The sequence below is a fragment of the Varroa destructor genome, unplaced genomic scaffold (genome assembly GCF_002443255.2).
Source record: "Varroa destructor unplaced genomic scaffold, Vdes_3.0 BEIS01000007.1, whole genome shotgun sequence".
Lineage (NCBI taxonomy): Eukaryota > Metazoa > Arthropoda > Arachnida > Mesostigmata > Varroidae > Varroa > Varroa destructor.
Window position 1 is genome coordinate 37,491,254 of NW_019211460.1, and position 20,440 is coordinate 37,511,693.

The window sequence follows — 20,440 nt, forward strand, 5'->3', positions numbered from 1 at the left end:
GAGATATTTTGAGGGTATAATATATTATATGAAATCGCTAGCTGCGCTTTAGCAGTAATTTATTTTACTTTTATTAGACCCCCATGAGCTATCACTAGCGACCAGTAATATTCTAGCATTTAACAGTGAATAATCCGCTACAACAAAACTGTGTTGTTTTCAGCTATTCTCATCCCCTGCAGGTGGCATATTTTTGCTTCCGTTCTTGAATCTCAGCTTCTAACGTAGTACTATCAATAGAACATATATTTTTTTTTCTATATATATATATATATATATATATATACAACTGCGGTTAGCAGTGTAAATCTAAGATGTAATAAAAACGTTTATAATCGAACGCGATTCCGCTGAGACACCCCTATCCAACTAGAAAGAAACAGCTCAATTTTATTTGATATCCATTTTTTTATTATTTTTATTTAGGGTTTTTTTGCATTTTTCCTCTCCTTAGTTCAATTAATCGTCTTTTCTCCATTCATGGGAAATGTATATACAGGCGAAGTTTTTAAGGAAGCGAAGGTATTATGATACACGCATGAGATGACCTGCTTGCTTATATATATATATATGTATATATATATATATAGGTATATGGTACAATACATTGAGACGACGGGCTATCTGTAACTAACATTGCTAGCTTTCGGCTATTCTTGATGTCCAATCTAAATGGACTCGTACTTTGTATTCCTCCATCCGGCATTGTGGATTGGTTTTTTGTTAGCAGCTTTCGCCTTCGCCTCATGTTTTTTTCGTTTTTGCCGCAGCAGCAGCAGCAGCAGTGGGGCCTATGTTCCCGCCACTGATTATTATCTGGCCGTGACACTTTACATAAGCGCGCATGGCAATGGTTAGCGCGCTGGCCAAACACTCTTTCAGTCTACATATCGGGGAGAGATATACAATAGTAAAATACTCCTCAATATAATTATTGTTATTTCAAATATAATAATGTCAAATTCACAAACCCCCATTATTTTCTTTATTATTTCATCTAACCAACGGTTGTTATTGTTGTTTGCTCTAGATACACATTTGTTGCTTGATAAATAATAGTCCTTAGATATTTCTTAATTAACTACTTGTTTCTGTCGTATATAGTGAGGGTGATGATATTCCTTTGCGCATTATTGTCGGGCCAGCCGCAGACGCTCAGGGGGCTCAGGACCTGTTTTTTAGCCTTCCACTAATTGTGTGCACATGTTTGTTCCTTTATTACGCGATTGACGCCGGCACAGTCGAATTCAAGTGTTGGGTTGCTTTCTTCGTAAAGGAGTTATTAGCGCTCCTGTCCAACTTAGAACTTGGACGTCGAGCTGTGAGAATCAGAAATAATTTGCCAAAGCTGCGGACACCCACAAACACGTGTGTATGTATCATCGTCATTGTCTTCCTCTCGTCATCAAGTGGGGATTAGGATATGGTTGATGAATCATAGACGCCGACGTTAACAAACCACGTTGACGAATCCACGAACGTTGACCATTGTCAATGTTCGTTTCTACTACGACAAAATATAATGTATACGGGTATAATCATATATATCATTGTCACATTTATTATCATAATGTTATGGTGAATAAGTATTTTATAGGTGTGTGTGTGTATATATATATATATATATATATATATATATATGTATGTATATATATATATATTTTTTTTTCTTTTATAGGTAGGATAGTATCACAGTGACGTGTTGTTGGTAAAGGGAGTGGCCTGTTCCACAGTCCGAGACGTCCTAAGCGCGCGACTCTGGTCACATTGCACTTTATAACTAGCCTTTTAGCTTCTTATCCCCTCTCGCTTTACAAATAGTGGTTTTCATTTTACAAGTAATAGTAATAATAATAATGATGATAGAATTTGATCATACAAGTGTAGTAATACTTGGGGTGATTGGTTTTAACCGGGATCAACAGGAGAACTGGAAAAGAATACAGGATGACACAACATCGAGGGCAGAGTCACTTTTCACCCTCTTGCGGCGAAAAGCTATGCGTTTGCCATATGCGCACAGCTTATTACCCATGTTGCTGTTGTTGACGATGACAATTGTAGATCACTTTGGGAGGGGGGTAGTACGCCATCGTCACACTCTACGTATTTTGTTACAACGGATTGATCATTTTTTCCCTGGTCGTTTTTATCTCACTACACGCATCGGTACTACCTCGAGGTTGTTCTTCTCCCATACCCTCGTTATCCTAGCGCACACTAAGCAGGGTCAAACGCCCCGCGTACTCCTGTTTCTGTTTCGTATAGCTGACTTAGATTGCAGTTGAGCAGCATTTACCCACTAGCACTTTCTTGCAGTCTTGCTAGCTTCTCAGCTCTGAGCTGCTTCACACGCCCCGTTGCCGTGTCCATTCCTAATCACCAACATCGAGAGCTGCCGACTTGAACATGCTTATTTGCTTGCCTGCGTCCTATTTTAGCAAGCTTTCTTAGGTAGTCCCCGGCTTTTCTTGAGTACGTTCTTCAACCTTCAAGATAGAGGTCCTACGACTCCATCTTAACCATCTTTGTCGATAAATTAAGGGGCGATTCGCTCGCCGAGATTGCGGTGCTCGGTGGAGGCGAAGGTGAGGATGATGTCACCGGTTGTTGCTGCTGCTGCAACGTAGCAGTTGTCATCTGTGGCTGCTGTTGCAGCTGGCTAAATGGACACTGCATAGGTGCCTCGGTACGCATGATAATGTTATGGATGAGATCGGTACGCTTCATCTGCTGCTCGCTAAGGAACTTGGGCGCTTGCTGTAATGCGCCAACTAGTGTTGAGTGAGCGGTCGCTAAGTCTCCCGTCGTGGACGACGCCGGTGGCGGCGAATGCAACCGTACAGCCTGGGCTGCACGCAGCTTCTTATGGTGACGGTATGCCTCTTCCATAAGCTGATTGGGCGATACAAGCGGCGGGGCTTGCAGAGCCCGCTTCAATACCGGCATATCTTCATCAGCTGTCGTTGAGGCCGGCTGCGACTGCATATGTGGCTGCAAAGCGACAGTGTCCACCTCATCGGTGGAACGCGGCGAGGAGCAGACCGACGTGGCTGGAGTGCAGCTACCGTGCTCTTTACCTGATTCGATGCCAGAGTCTGTCGGCGAGTCAACTCGCGCACGGAACGGACGATATACAACACTGCTATCGACAACCATCGTTAACTCGCCAGCCGAAGATGAACTACTAGTAGACGAGCTGAATGAACTGCTACGGGTTGGGCTTTTAGATGGACAAGCCAGGGCGCTGTCCAGTGATGAGGTTGATGTCGATGAATGTGGTGACGCAATTGGTGACCATGAGTTACGCTCATGGGCGACCGGCGCAGGCGGCGCAGGATGGACGCCCGTCCAGGGTTCGATGGGCGACGACACCGCGGTGTATGGCGGCGTTGTCGACTGTGGCTCCATTTTGTACGCGAGCAACTTCTCGGAGTGCAAAGTATTGAGCGTGCGCAGATCTGGAATCTTCTTCATTAGCTCGGCATACACATGGGTATCCTCCGACGTCGGGCACACTGCCTTCTGTAGTACGTCCATTAGGCGACGTTGAATTTTATGCACAAGCTCGGCGTTCCTTAGCCCAGGACGATCTGCAAGCGTCAAGAAGTATACGTCAAGGTAACGACGATCGTATAGCACAGCAGAAGAGCAAGTATAATAATAGTAAAATGTGATGGCCGTTTCTAACTATGCATGCTTCTGACAACGAGTCTCTAGAAACCAAGCAGTAGCCAGATAGCTTGACGAACACACACACAGAACATATTTTGAGTGTGGCGCGCTATTGCGGAGTCGTCGGTGAGCGAACCGCGCAAAACGCGGTCAAGGTCCTAACACCCTCTCCAGTAGCAGAAGGTTCTCTGTTCCTTTGCTTGCCTGCCTGCCTGCCTGCCTGCTTGGTTGGCCCGTAAGCCCTGATTGATAGAGCCGCTACTAAGCAAAGCCGACCGGCCACCACTTTTTCGGTGACACCGTCAATCACATGGCAGTCTCCACAGGCATTCAGCGACGTTCATACACGTACAGACTCTCTCATGGAGGAAGCAGCTAGACATTACTCGATTTCTAGCATTAATGGCACTGGCATAAAGGAGGCCAATATCGAGGCCTTGACGGCTAAAGCGGAGAAAACTCTTTGCTTATTGCGCTCCTGTCCTCTCATCGTCTGTGACAAGCGACAGTGGCGACGACCATGCACACCATTAGGGTCAGCACTCTCAGTCGAGGCGAGTTCAGTGCACAGAATATTGACTATAGTACTGCTACTGTTACTGCCGTAACTACATGGGCGATGAAAATGAGAGGGGAATGGGAATCGAGAAGAAACAAATGAAACAATAACTATGAACAATTTGACGGAAGAATGAATAGATTAGATGGTCTTGTGTGGAACCCTACACAACAAACTGAGTGCTTGTAGCGCTCCCTGCTATCGCTGTTGTTGATGAGTAATTGTCTTAATAAACATAAAGGTGTAAAATAACTGGCAATTTAATTCATAATAACATAATAACCTACCGGCAGCAATAATGACGGTCGCGGTGAAGATGGCAATCTGAGCGTCTGATAGGCCAACAGCATTCATACGATCGGCGAAGTCGAACATTGAGTCTAAAAGAAAACGCGCGTTTGATGACGAATGAAGCGAGTCCCTCCGAAGGACCTGACCGTTAAGAGTGATCATCTGATTGGTTGCTGAATCGAATAAACGGGCTAACCTTACAAGCAACACTTCGAATACGCCGGCCTTAAGCAGCGTGACCTGGTCCTCTTGGGCGAGCAGCGAGAAACCCGGAATGCGCTTGGCGAACTCGACGACTCCACGAATAGCCGGCGAAAATCGCTCGGAGAAATCCTCCATGAAACGCGTCGTCCCATCATGGCTTTGGGGGTTGAGTGGACATGCCTGGAAAAAAAAGTAAGTATTATATGGAGACATTGAACATACTGATTGGTTGTCTACTCAAACTCTAGAACTTCCATGCATATATAGTCTCTAGAGGACAACACATGCTACTGCTTCTTTATTTGTTTTTCTTTTCGTCATTTCCTGCTGGCTTTGCTCATAATGAATTGCTTTGGTGCTTCCTTTTAGTGCTCTTTTCCTCGTACAACCGTACACTAAGTTTAGCCTACTTGTTACACAACAGATATCATTCACGATCTATCTACATTCCTATTTGTCTGGCTGTCTGTGCGTCCATCATCATCCATCCATTTCTCTCCGTCCGTGTCTGGTGCTACTGTGAGTAAACTGCGCTGCCCGTGCTGCCATCCTATCGCCTATACTATTTATATTGTTCCTACTATATAGTATAGCTGTATATAGCCTAACCGACTTTAGATGAGACCTAACGAGCGGACAAAGAAGTTTTACTGTAGTAGAACGAGGAGCGATACGATGATGGGATCCGAAAGGGGCAGCTCCAGAGGTTGTCTGGGGAGGTATTGGAAGATGGGGGGAGGGCTAGGCGCGGGAGTTGACGGCGGAGGAGCAGCTGTGATTGTGGTGACCTTGAGAGAGGGGCGAGAGAGTTCTGCAGCTGCGCCCAATATGCTACTTGCACTCTACTAGGACGACCACGATGACCAATCACAAGCCAGTCCCATCACGAGGAGCGACCTTGACCAACGGCCTCCCCAATAAAGTTCATCCATAGCGCCACCAGCCCCTATACTTCTGTATAACCCATGAATAGGTTCATAACTACCATTGCTGAGACGCGCCCCTCCGCCTAACGTCCAACGTCTTAGTCCCCTGAATTTCGCCTTTGACGCCCACTTTGGTCCTCTGATGGCCGGTATCTGTTTCTAAAGCTGACGATTGTCTTTTTACCTCAGCTTCTTCTGCACTGCCAGCGAGATTAATAAACAGCTTCACGTGTGATTGCATCCGACTGCGGCTGCTATAGCACCTTCATAGGCTGCCAGTAAGGTTGGCTTGGACGTCACGACCGATGCTTGTTTACTGCTGCGTTTCCTACCTATCTGCGTACAATACCATTGCACTATTACTCCTCATAGATCTATAAACTTTTACCGTTATCGACTGTTTTTCTAACTTGGCGGTAGCGACAGGTGAGTGAACAAGCGGCTAACAGCAAACGGCAAGAAGCCAACCAGAGAAATCAACAACAACAGCAGCTTACCCAGCTGCAAGTGCAACACGCCCATGGCACTGCTTACAGTCACACACTCACAGACAGATATGCACACACTGACGCACACACAAACCCACGATTCCTCTGTAAACAAAGTGACCTTGAACCTCAGCGGCAACGGCGACGGTGGCAGCGGTACTAGCAATAGCTAACTCAGTTTCCGATAATTTTTCACTAGATGTGTACAAGAACATGGAGCAAAGAGAGCAATACAGGATAGTCAATAGTACTTGTGTTTCAAACAGTATCTCGTCATAATGATCAACGCTAATGCACCACTACACACATAATGGCGTCCTGCTTGCAGAGCGGAGCAAAAGCACCGTGCCGAAAGCAGCATGTGGGGCCGTTTCTATGCAGAATCTCATCGGTGTCAGTACTAATGTTGTACAAAAGACGGTCGGTCATCTGTGGCGCTTGAGACATTTTCGTTTTTTTTTTAAATGACGAACATCTACGTCGGTAACAAATCCGTCATAGCTTTCTTGGAAACCGTAGAAGGCATCGTTATTTAGTCATTCTCCTTATTCCTCAACGACGTCGTTTTCGTTCTTCTTTTCAACTGGTGGTGATGATGGCTAATCAGCAGCGAATGAGCCGCGTCGAAGGTCGCCGCACGAGCGATGATTGCTCAATGCCACCGCCATTACCGCTGCAAGCGTCACCAAGCTCGGTCCAGTACATTTACTCTTTATCGTACCTTGTTATTTGTCGTTGCTGTTGTTTGTCATTAATAGTACTAGAGCAATGTCCCCACCGTGCCGGTGCGACATATGCAATAGTCATACGGTAACAACACGAATAATCATATCGCTTCTTCTACTGCTATTACTGCGCTATACGTACTAGTATGGCAATTGATATGTATCAGCCTCCAGACAGCAGCGTCAGTAGCGGCCGTCCGCAGTCGGAACGTATCGTTGCAGGTCCAACACGTTTTCACAACGCGGCCGCCGTTCCTACAGCCATTGCTTGCTGTCCTTGCGGCTGCCACTACGCTATGCCAATAAGTGCGTGCTCTCGCGATACAACGACATTACATAACGTGTTTGTCGGTCGGTGTAATAGTGGTAACCAAGGCCGACAAAGCTAGCGGGGGAAAGAGGGACATCTTGTGCGATGCGTACGACCGACCGCTTTCGGTTAGCGTTGGGAGCCCTCGCTGAGGTAAAGTGTGCACTCTTCACTTCTCGCTACTTGCCCATTTACTATTACTACGACAACTACAACTAATAATAGGACAAACTACTTTTGCGTCTATTATCACTAGACTACGATAACTGTGCCGTAGCGGCATCAAGGAAACGGAGGAGGGGGCTTTAAGCAAACGTCGCAGATTGTTCGTGCGCACACAGACATAGCCAGTCGCTAAGAGAGAACAAAGAAAGATGCCGGACAACTACACCGAACGAGAAACGATGATGACGCTTATACACAATGCTCACTATCGTTACTATCACCGCCTATCAAGAATGACTGACTGATTCGGTAATGCCAGAAATAAAGTTCAGTCAGCTGAACTCTTGATCGGATTATTCTAATCTCTTCTAGTATATTCCTATTATTACCGTCTTAAGCTATATTCGATGCTTTGGTGGTGGAAGACCGGCTAAATGCACAGTTATTTACGCGTAGCTTGAAATTGATGATACTTACAAGGCCAGAGGGACAACGGGCGATGACGGGATTGGCTCGAGCGCGCTCGATCATCGGTGCTACCTTTTCAGCGGTAAAGTCGCACGTCTCCTCGTGAGCGCGTACGATTGTCTCGAACAGTCGCATCTCATCTTCAAGTTCGGCACACAGCTGCTTCTCCTGTGAGTTAGCATTGACCTTCTGCATTGCGGCGAGGATCTTTGCTTTCTCGCGTTTCGGCACTCGGCCAAAACGTACAGCTGCAACATAGATAACGACAAGTATACAGAAGGTTAGCCTTCTCTACAATGGTCAGCTTTGGTTCATTCCATGCTGCTGCCTTAGTCACTATATTTACTACATGTTTATGTAGTACTACATTATGCCGGCCTGCTATACTACCGCACACTTGTTGCTTGTTCACCGCGCCGAAGGGGCGACTGAGCGAAGCAATTCAAAACTAACGATTGCTCTTATCAATAGAGCACTGTAATAGTGGCAAACAGAGCCGGAACTCTCATTTTCACTATTGCTAGTAATTGCTACAAGAATATGCTGAATTATAGACATTACCACTATCGAAAAACGTACGAGGGCTCTTGTGAATGGCGTTGCTAACCGCTGCCAGATTATTTCGATGCTTCATAATCGCACTACTACCGGCGCACAATGTGTAGTAAAGTAATCCATGGTGGGGGTTCGAGCCCGGGGCCGGCTGTGCCGATTGCATGGCTGGGCTTGCTTACCCGGTATTGGGTCGGCACTTTTCTCGCGACACTGAACACGCACTCTTGTGATGATTGCAATTGTTTATATGAGATTAGACGAGGTCGTTCACCGCAAAACCTCGTTAATCGTTAAACACTTAGTCCTTGGATAATGCATAGATAGAAGATGAATTACAAAAGAATTTACAAAAATATATAGAGATAATATAAAATAGCAACGATCTATCACTTGTTGCAAAGATCCTATGTCGGGGTTTGTGATTACACAGACAGACAGACGACGTTCGCTGTCTTTCGCTGCTGCCGCTCAATCAACTCTGTAAGTATCCCTTGATTCGCTTCAAGGTGCACGCAGTTCAAGTTCACGGGCCGAGAGACAACGAACGAACGCCAATGCGCTACCTTCCGCCTTCCTAGTCCCTTCTCTATCCTGCTCTTGCTGGTTATGATAAAAGAAAGCAGCGACGACAGCAGCAGCAGCAGCAACAGCTGCTCTCGCGACGGCAGCGTGACGTAAGGCCGCGTGCAGGCACCAGCACGAACAGCAAGAATACACAGCACTGTTATAATGAACGATGCCGCTTCAAGAAGCTCATTATTGCCTACGTCTCTCCCTTCTCTCAGCTATATATTGTATATGCTAAGGCTCTCTTCTTATATTAGGCCTATCGTCCTTGCGAACAGATGCAAACACAGACGCAGCACACACCGCAACACAGCCCCACCGTTGTCCATGGATCTAACGATTTTGCCGTGCCGCTCAACAGAGCTTCGACTCCTTGGCTGATGCTTGTTGTTCTACAAGCACCGCTAGAGTTCACGCTCGTTACTAGTAGCAGTAGCAGCAGCTAACGCCTATGAGCTTCGGTAGTATAAGCCTAATAACGCAGTAAAATATAGAGTTAAAGTCGTCGATTATTAACCGTAAGCGAAACTTTAACCGGGACATCAACCACGAATCGACAAAGAGTCGTACTTAGAGCGACGTGCACTCGACGAGATCTGGATAGTGACTGACTATTTGCTTGATAGCTCGCTGACTTGGTCGACCGACTGACTCTGGGTGTACTCTGGTGGTGAGAGACCTTAGACATGAGCGGAGCACATCGTCGAGAGTACACAGCCCGGCCGCCACACCATCACACACATCTCTCTAGCTCTTTTTCTCAACCCTCCCTGACTGCGTCGTGTCGTCTCCTCTGTCGGAGCCTGCTGGCTAACTAAACCCACTCTATCTATGCACGGGCAGACAGCACTCCTCCACTCCCTCCCTCTACCGGTTTGATACACAGCAGCGTTCCGCTCAACGCGGTCACTAGCGGCGGCCGCAGCAGCAGCGGTTGTATGCTGCTGCTGCTTCTGGTGAATTCTAGTTTAAGTGATGGCAACGTCGTCGGCAACAGCAGAACAACCTTCGCCGCAACGGCATTAGTGCGACGCGCGCACTTTCTCTCTCTGAGTGTATGTGTTTGGGTGTGTGCGAGCGTGTGTCTGTGTGCCTGCTTGCCGTCGTCGCAGCATTTGCTGTCGTTGTTTGCCGCCGCGGGCCGTACTCATTGCGCTCACAGCGCCGCCATAGCAGCCGCGACCGGCGCTGACCTTGAACTTCAAAGAAGAAAACCAACCACGACCTAGATCTAAGTCAGGTGGTTCTCCGACCTTCGATGGTGGCGCCGCCTGGCGACTATGGCGGGCAACTCGAATCGAGGTAATGTGATTGCGTGCTCCGCTCTCCACTCCCTATGGAGGGATTAGTCCTGGTGGCGCCCTCAATGCTCCTCCTACATAAACTAAACGACAAAAACGAGGGGTAAAATCCAGCGCCCTCTGTGTGTTCGAATTGACGAGCGTTCACTCGCCAACAACACCGAGCCACGACTAGAACGAAAGAATACTGTTCACTATCGGCTGTTCGTTCGCCCGTATGCCCGCACGGCCGTGCCGTACTTATCGTTGTCGTTTATTCCATCTGCATCCGCTGCTACTACTACTGAAACTGAAACACCAGGAAAAATGGACAAAACCAGGCAAGCAGGCGACCGTCCCCCGGATCAAGCGATGGTGCTAGAGCAGATGGGAGCCTATGGTGTAGCCGCCTACCGTGCTACGAACCCCCCTCCCCTCTATCTAACACACCTACGTGCTACAGGCAGGCAGCGTAGAAAGGTCAACGCAGAACTATTATCACCGGACTGAAGTGATGTAATGATTACAAGCATGCATTTTAATTTGCAGTGAAACGAAATTCTACAGAAAACTAAGCAGATACCCAAAGAATGTACTATACGAGTATTGCAACTTACCATCTCGGGACATACCAACGGCGATACACTTCTTCAGGCGGCAATACTGACAACGATTTCGGTTAATCCTAAGAATGGCGCACTGCTGGTTCTTTGTACATGGCCGATATTGAATTTTTTGTTGGATGGAACGCCGGAAAAATCCCTGCCGAAAAAATTGCACAATGTATTATTCCCATGAACGCACACGTAAAAACAAATCTGGAGTACATAGTATATATATATATATTTGTTAAATTAAACCCTTCCTTCTTGAGAACTTAAAGTACAGTGAACAAGGTAAGATGCCGAAATCTTTTACACTGGAAACATACTGGTAAAAAGATCTACTTATGCGCCAAAGTTCACAAAAAAATCTTTGGCCGTTCTCGTTTCATTGCGCTGTAAAGTGACTGCATTTAATAAGGAGCGCGCGCCGCTCGAAGCAGCTGCTGTCCAAGGACTGCTACCACAAAACAAAAAGAGCTTTTGGAAAAGACCAGAGGAACAACCTTTCCGCGCTCCAGTCGAGGACCATCTGGGTCGAGGGTCGGAGGAGGCAAACCATACGCTTTCCCTCTCGCCTCAGCTGCTGCTGCTGCTCGCCTCTCTATTCGATACTACAAGGGCCCCGAATGCCTGGCCTCGGGAAATAGTATCACCGACCCACGTCTTCATCCCCCACTCAGATGGACTGAACTGACGGGGTAACTTCTCAAGCGAAACCCCTCTATATGTCCTACCAGGCATCTTCGTGAATCTGCGCCGACTCCGCAGCCAACAATCCTCTACAAATGCCCAGCTGCTTGGGGGAGGCCAGCCCTGGTCTACCCTGTTTTTCCCCACAGGGCTCACCTACAAGGCCCTGAAGGAGAGGGACGGTGAAACTAGGCCAAACAGAGCCATTCCGAGATCGATTTTAGTTCAGTTCACAGCCGCGAGGGCAGTGATGGCGCTTGCATCGCCAGTCTCTTAGAGTCGTTGACGGTGATGGTGACTGTACAGCGAACGGTCTACTGTGAGCGCACCACATGGCGATAAACTGGCCTCCATCGGCCCGAGGCTGAAGGCATCAATGTAGATATAATACGATTATACTCGATGTTTCTGCAAATATCTTAGGCTGGGACGCTCTTTGAAAGGCATCTCAAAATGCTGCTTAACGAGTATGACGGCCAGCAGGGCTTAATGTCCTAAAATTGAACCAGCAGTAAGCTATGGACGCCATAGGTCCTTGAGCTTGTTTAGCCAGTGACGTCTTAGTTCGCGAGACAAGCTAGTAGTGAAATAGACACACTGGCAAGATTTGTAAACAAACCTTTAATTGTATTACCAGTAGGGAACACATCTGCTGGCAAACCTCGCCAGCTTGTGTAGCGGCGGGCGATGCAAGAGTATCGCCGCTCCGTGATCGGCGGAAAATGGCCTCGCAAATGCCCGAACACATTCATAGAAAGTACAACTAATCGTGCGCGGTCGTGAGGACGACGATGGCAACGGCGATGACGGCTGCATAAGCGGCAGTCAAATAATTGAGCCAAAATATATACTATTCAATTGAGCGAAAGAACCAACGAACCTATATGATCGACCTAGTTCACTAGCTTACGACTGATGGATAATGACTTGTAGAAGAACAGTTTTGGTAGGGGTGCTGCGGGAGTCAGCAAAAGTCCTCTAGGTCTTTGCGAGGCGAGAGGAGGTCGAATACCGGAGCATCCGGAAATGAATGCGAATGCCAAGCTGGCCATTCACCCTTCGCAAAATTCTGAGTAAGATACAGCCAGAAAAGAGAGTGTGTGGGAGATCTATATACTCACGTGAACACGGCTACAAGGAACTCGACTATAGCCTTCTATTAGTTGCCTATACAAAAGAGGAGCACGAAGTTGAGCTACCCCGCTGGTGACAACAACTACTGCCGCATAAGCTATCTCCACTCCCGCCAACAGACTCATTGAAGTTCACGTTACCTTCGAAAGAAAGATCGCAAACCACCGAGGTCGAACTTGCGAAGCAGTGAATAACCAAAGAGCCGGGTTCAATACCCCACTGTCCCACTAAGAGGACATTGGTTGCTTGCTGGCTTCATCATGATTCCTTCAGTATCAACTAGTGAGCCACTACTTGTAGCGGAAGGACTTCGTCTACGAAGCTAGAAGAAAGGGGTCAGTCGGCTCGCTTTCCCGTCGGCGATCGGTCGATCAGCCTGTCACGCGGTCTCGATGATCACACACAGGCATGCATATAAAGAACGAAAATGGCGAAGAAACTGAGCCCTGAAGCCCCGTCTTTCTGCCGCCGGTGAGTCGTATTCGTTTATGGCAGGGTTTCTTAGGCCATCCGTGAAGAAGGGTTTGCACTCAAACGAAGACTTGCAAAGAGCAAAATTGTGGCAGAGGAGAAAAGGGGGTGGCAGGATGAAGCTGTGAGAGAGCGAAATACAGCCGTCGATGGCTGCTCTGTTGATCGAGGCGATGGTCGCAATTTGAATAAAAATGAACGCTACAGAAGCAACCGCCACAGTCAAACGATAGTCATAGGAAGATGATGGTGATGATGCTGCGGAGCACCTTAAAGCGTTTCAAATGCGGACGAAAAGTAGCAGATGAAAACGCAGAAGACGACGACGACGAAGACGGAGGACAATGTTCTGAGATGGTTGGCCCACGATGCACCTAAAGGGAACAATGACGGCGACAAGGCATCGACAGAGATAGAGAAACGAGCACTCCGGAGCAACCAAGAAAACAGAGGGTTAGTCGGACTCATAGCGACTCCGTCGCAGTAGCGATAAGGTTCGATGAATTTCTGTTTCTGTCCCACGTGTACATACTACAATCGAGCGATAACGTATTACAGACACAGATTCAGAAAAAAAAACCCAAGACAATACATATTGATGACTAAGTATACATAAGCATGTATGCACTTACTGAAGATGTAGGAGTCATTACCGAGCTACGTACCTTACATCCTTCGCACGAATGCACTCCATAATGAAAACCCGATGCCTTGTCCCCGCAGACGCGGCACAACACCGTCGTTCCATCGAACTCTGCAACAAAGACAGCCACAGCGAAGTTCGAGCACATAACAGAACGTTAGTACTGACAGAGTCGATGAATTACGTATATAGACATTTTAAGGATCTTAGTTGGTATCGACTGGACATGTATGTGATCCGAATCACGCATTACTCAATAACCATATTTCAAACCAATATGTCCGATCATGACGCATGTATCCACGCACTGAAAACTCGCACACACTTTCGCAACTAATACAGTACTTTGTTTGAGGTTATGTGGCTATACATGTCGCACATTTTCGGCGGTGTTTGCTTGCACTACGGGTTATTGAATACGTTGTACATACATGTTTGACGATATTCGTTTCGGTCAGTGCTTATTGTGCTAGCATGAAATGATTAATGTTCACTTTTTTGCCGTTATCTAATTTTTGAAGATGTTCCCAATCAGACCCTATCATAATCACAGTCGAGCACATACTATACTGGGTCACTTTGTTGCAATTAACTACTAGACAGCTAGCAATTAGTTGCTAGACAGCAACGTCCGGTCCTATGGACATTGGCATAATACGGTTACGTTCATTACCACGACTGTCGTATGCAGTACTTATCCATTCGGAGAATTGACTTTTCTAGTTAGTATCGTCCCATACACCGACCCGGTCAATGTCACAGTGTCTTAATATGTATATATACATACTGTGTATATGTACATTATTATTGCAGTAACAACATAACAGCAGATTGGAACATGCCAGCGTTCGATTTGGTAGCAATGGCGCGACTGGCCGCCTTTGCAGGCGCCGCTACCGCGGCCTCAACCGATGCAGTCGCTATATTTTGTGCCTGCAAAATGACTACTGTTGCCAAGTGAAGGCGGAGGTACACAACGACATCACCGACAGAATTAATTCGACGCAGAGCCAACAACGTATCTCATTCACCAATCGTTTGACGCTACCGGCAGTCTACTAACTGCGGGTGCACGAGTGAAAGTAACCTTTCTTATTTTGAATGATAGCGCCAGCGGCAATATTAGTGGGAACAGCGATTGGAAAATTGCCGATCTTCGCGGTGGTGGCGCCAGAATTGCTAAAGAAAGATGCTTGTATATGAGTAGACAACACGGCGGGAAAGCAACAATGCCAGCCAGGTTAGCCGAAACACTGACGACCTAAATGATGACAATGATTATGCTAATTGGCGTCTGCTGTGGCACTAGTTTCGAAACTATTCCTTATATTGATTCCGTTTCGCGTTTAGTTCGAAATATATGGGCTATTGCTATTGCAGGAGGTGGTGTAGCGGGGTATGCTGCCGCAACGTAAGCACTTACTCTGTCTGGCCGTAGGCGTGCCGATAACAGCGAAGCTACAAGTCTAATTGGCGCTGATTCATTTTCGAATTGCCATTGTTGGGTTTCGTATCGCACAGGATCCGGCTTCACTTGTAAGATGTTCTACAAGTTTTAGCTACAAGTGCTGGGCTCTGTGGATATCTTTATTACTGTAAACGACACAGCGACCCGTATGGTGGCTAGCTCATGCTCTCCAACGCACATTCATTGCATTGTAAGGCAAGCTAGTTGGTAGACAGTACTACAGTGACCATCATAATCAGCTGGTTTGATCTTGGTACGTTTGCAGTAATAACACATACTGCGTCGTATCAAGGGCTGACAAAACCAACGCCGTTGTCATCAACAACACAGGGGCGCCAGCAGCCGTTGCTATACAGCGCGCGCTGTCTGCCGTTAGCGACTATATCAATGCTATAGACGACAGAGTGAGGTGAGTTAGCGCGTCCGCATGCTACCCGCTTGAAAGAAGAAGGGGAGATTACAACGGGGGGACCCTGCTGCCGACCTCGACCTTCATCTGTCTAAGCCGTCGCAGCGATAGCCGCAGCGACCGTCGATACGCCGCCGGCAGCACCGCGCTCAATGTCGTCGTCGTTGCCACCGATGACGACGAATAGGCTTCTGCGTGTGTTTGCGTTCGTTCGTCTGCATACTACACGTCTAACTCCAACAGAATTCAACACGCCACCCATCATACGGCCGCTACAGGCCATCATCCAAAACAGAACTGTTGAATCGCTACGCGGACACAATCACACGCATACACACAAATACATTGAGACGATGATGATGACGACGATGATGAAATGAACCAATGCTCCCTTACTTATTTGTCGCGCACTCTTCTTTTTGGCACCGTTGTTGTTGTCATCAACGTCACATTGTTCGTGCACAATGACTAACGCCGTAGCTTGTGAAACGGCCGGTAGTAAGCAATACTATCTTTTTTACATCGGGTACACTCTAATTATCACGGACCTATACGAATTTATTGCATTTCGAGCTATTAGTATGTTTTCAAGCTAATTCGTCATTTATTTAATACCCTAGATTCCACAAAGATTCGATAAATACAGAGAAATTGAGTTTGAATCAGATGTTCTAATAACCGATGCTGAATCAAACGACCGCGGCCCAAAAGTCACAGAATGCCATCGTGTGGTCGTCTCATTCATTTTTATCGTGCTTCTCACCATGGCAGCGGGGCAACATGTGCTGCTGATATAGCAGCACACTCGACTGCGTGCTCGAGATGCTTGCTAGCTGGTGATGGTGACCGATGTTTTCTTCGCAACCCCATGGGGCTTACTCATTCCATTTCTATCCTTCGACAGCCACAACCACTCGTAAACAGCAACAGCAGCGGCAGTATCGCAGGTTTACTCTCGCATTCACCCACGACCCGCAAGCCGATGACCGGGTCTTGAGCTGCTGTATGAACGAAAGCTGTACCAGTAACAAAAACAGCCGTAGCAGTAGTTTCTGGGTTCTTCTCAAGAAGACTGCTACTTTCGCTGGCTCTTCTCGGAGCTCGCCTGTTGGTTCGAAAGGCAACAACGAGGATAGAAGTCTGCAGCAGCGCGTGAGATTTAGGGCTCACTGTGACGACGCACAGGCAACCTTGTATAGATACTAGCCATAGGAGGTTGTTTCAATCCATGCTCAGACCGTACAGACGAACTATCCTTCATATACTATTTATTGTCGCCCAGATCGTTATGATGATCTTCATCTAATCACAATACTTCCATATGATATTTGTTTTATTTCAAATTACAGCGATCTAATTATATTGATCATCCGGCATTAATTTCAACGTAATACCCATCAGATGCGCCTCTCTAGCATGCCGCTCTTGCTCGCAACTGAGCTGCGATAAGAGTTAGTATATTCTGGTGTTGCTCTTTTTATTGTTCGCCTGTGACTCTTGAGCAGTTGCTCATCATCAGCATCGTCACAGTAAATCAGTGAGCGCTGTTGGGACCATGGTCGTCGTGTCTGTAACAATGGAGATGTTTAGTAGGCTGAAAGACTGCTAATACTGAATGATCAGCCGACCGCTGACTGAGTGAGGAGTCCGCATGCTCCTTGGCCACCAGTTACGGCCTCGAAACCCTGACTGCCGTTATACTAGAACTGCCACGACTATCGGCATCGACGTTGTTGGAGGCCACCCGTTCGGTCTCAAGCGCCGTCGGGCCGTTGTCGGCCTGGCCTCCTTCCTCCTATCCAGCCTCTGCTGGTAACGTGCTCAACGTTGGCCGCCGTCGAAACACCCGCCAGACCTCCCCCCACCGTGGGGAAGAGTTGGAAAAACACACCGAAAACAACATACACACACACACACACACACACACACACACACATATACTGGCAACATGGCATGCTGCCGCTGCTGTTGCTATTGATGATTGCCTGGCGATGGTGGTTTACGAGGTTAAACCAGGCAGGAGAGGCGGAGGAGGTGGCCAACTCATAGCCGAGCTTAGCACAAAATAGAACAGATTATTATAGCAGTAGTTGCTCTCGGTGGCTCCGAGAGCCACTGCCCGTGCTGTGAGTAGACTTGGACGGGAGATCCACACACGGAGAGGCCGAGAGACCCATACACAGACGCTGTGCTATGACCATGGTAGTCGTATGGTTGCGCCGTGACGCCAGCCACCGCCGTCATGGCGGCGCCCTCTCGCTTCCGAGAGTGCAATGCACTCCAGAGGGCAACAACCTCCCTCGGCGCGCTCGGTGCACCGGCGTGCAACTAACCTACATTCGATCAACATCACAATGCTGGCGGGAGTTAGCTCTCCACGGCAGCTGCCTGCTGAGGCCAAGACATCCGTCCGTTCATTCGGCTGTACACTCCCCAGCATTTAAACACAGAGAAACAGACACATACATTTGTTTTTTTCCCTACCTGAGTAGGGGATAGTAAAGGGGAAGAAACGGCATCGTTGTAACTTTTTTTTGGCGAGCAACGGGAAATCACGCGAGTGGCTCAACTGTATTGAATAAAGGGCACCGTTTTAAGTGAGACGTCATTGCGGCGAGAGTTACGTCGAATGCAAGAAATACATTTGTTCCTATCCACCTGTGAATTCGACATAAATAGGTCACTCCGTTTGGTCAACATTGAAAGTGCGCTCTTCGTTTAATTAGTCTGCACGCTGGCCCGTCTCTTCGGTAAAGGAGTTTTCTGGGTAAGCAGAGTGTGCGTGGCCGGCCTTGGACTCCAGTATGGCCTTCAGTCTACGAGGCCACTTCGAAGCTACCACTCGGTTGCCAATCTATGTGCCTCCCTCTCTACAGCCACTGCTACCCGCTTCAACTCAGCTAGCTAACCTACCTAACCGACCGATTGACTGAATCACTTTCTGCTTGCGTTCTATTATACGTTGAGTACAACGGCCGAGAGAAGCCTGGCGGACCGATGAACTGTTACTGCCGCTACAGCTGCCGGGAAACGTGCAGCGCGTACACACACGCGCGCGCGCGCGCGCGCGCGCGCGGCCGCCGGTTCAGACCATCTCCGCACAGCACCTTCGATTAGGCGGCGACGGCTCACTCTGCCCGTCGGTTCGTTGTTTTTCGGAATAGCATGACATGAGATCGGGACGGGATGGCGGGCGCGACGTTAACAACGGCCTTGTACGAGCACAGTGACTCTCGACGCGGGTTAGGCACTGTCTACTTGAACAGTCGAACTTCCGAACGAACACAGCAACGGGCTCAGCCGGCCACAAGGTAGCGGTACGGACAGTGTTATTCCCGTTGACGACAGTTAACAGCGGACCGGTATACAGGGACCATATAGAATACTTGAATCACATATCTGCAACATATCTTAACACCGACGACCGTGCCCTATGCGATGACTAATATTACTGGCATTCATAAGTAAATGTTTGCCAACTTACGAAACTCGCCACTTTAGCACATTCGCTGCTGGCCAGTGTCAACCGGAACGTCCCTTGGCAAAACGTACTGCACCAAGGGATACAAGATTCAAGCAGATACACTGTCTGAGATTGATAATAATAACAATAATTACGACGATTAACGAAAATTAAACGAAAACTATTAACACCAAGTTGAGCACAAGTAGCGTCTCGCACAGAAGTTGTTTTCTATTTATCCGATTGACTGACTGACTGATTAATTGACGTTCTGCTGCATTTAGTTGCGAGTTGTCAAGTAAATTGTGTTCCGTTGGTGTTGATATGTAAATCGGACTAACCTAGAGGGATGTCCTCAGTGCGTGAGATCGCGCTGTTCAGAAGCACAGGACTGTGAGGCGCAGGCGGCGGCGGCGGTAACGGTTGCGGTTGCTCGATGTCCGAAACAGCAGCGGTGGCCAGTGCCGCCGCCGCCGTCGTCGTCGTTGTCGTCGTCGTCGTGGACAACGATCCATGCGCGAAAACCGAAGGCCGCTGCTGTTGTTTGTTGAACATCTGAACGTTAGATTCGCTCAAAATCATGTTTCCGAACGTGTAATGGCTGTGGCACGAAGTCCTCTCCTCGTGGCTGGACGTCGTCACTAACGGTCCTCGTTTGGGATGAAGCACCCAGGCGCAGAACAACGGATGCCGATGTTCTGACGGCCTGATGAACACACAACTTAACTAACACATTGACGATGTTTGTTTAATCCTCTGGGGCGACGGTCAGGTTCACAGTAACTATGGCTCGCACAGTTTTACCCTGGCGACAAGCCAGCGGGTAAAAATCAACAATAACTTTTCGTACAACACACTTTGCTTCCGTTCCGTTACTGATCACTTTTTTACGACTTATTCTGTTCCTACACATCTATCTATATATGTGTATATATGTGTATAGACAGATATGGATATGCATGTATTCTACAGAAACAAGTGATTAGCAAGAATTGACTGACTGTCGTGTTGCGCGCGCGCACGCCCAACACACCAAGTTTAAAAAAGCGGGACAACGTGAACAAGTTGTCCGTTCGCAAAAACTACCAGTGCTGCCTCTCTTGTCGTCTCCTCGCTACGAAATGAGTTGGAGAGGTAAGCGCGTAGCGTTATATATGTGAGTGGAGAGGGTGGTGACGTAGTGCGGCGCTGCGTGCTGATTGGCTAGCGCGAGGTGGATGACCGGGTTCAATGGCTGCTTCCGTTCAAGGTCTTCCCAGTGAAAGTACATCGTCCGTGATGGGCGATGCCATACGAGCAGAAGCGGTGCTGCTGCTTTTGCTGGTGACGGTGCCGATGCCGCCG

General features: G+C 47.9%; 1 protein-coding gene across 7 annotated transcripts; it reads right to left on the reverse strand.

The window, feature by feature from the left end:
• Positions 1 to 388: 388 nt before the first annotated feature.
• On the reverse strand, positions 389 to 20,240 carry Eip75B (Ecdysone-induced protein 75B). 7 transcript variants are annotated; one of them, XM_022813472.2, is made up of 6 exons: positions 19,438 to 20,240; positions 13,779 to 13,867; positions 10,831 to 10,975; positions 7,821 to 8,059; positions 4,522 to 4,909; positions 389 to 3,593 (listed from the first exon to the last, which is right to left on the reverse strand). In XM_022813472.2, the coding sequence occupies exons 1-6, from the start codon at positions 19,676 to 19,678 to the stop codon at positions 2,506 to 2,508; spliced, it is 2,190 nt and encodes a 729-aa protein (XP_022669207.1). In that variant the 5' UTR covers positions 19,679 to 20,240; the 3' UTR covers positions 389 to 2,505. The 7 variants fall into 7 exon arrangements, with proteins under 7 accessions (XP_022669207.1, XP_086831159.1, XP_086831158.1 ...); XM_086975033.1 differs by lacking the exon at positions 19,438 to 20,240 and adding an exon at positions 14,030 to 14,060; XM_086975032.1 differs by lacking the exon at positions 19,438 to 20,240 and adding an exon at positions 14,018 to 14,060.
• Between the last annotated feature and the right edge of the window lie 200 nt (positions 20,241 to 20,440).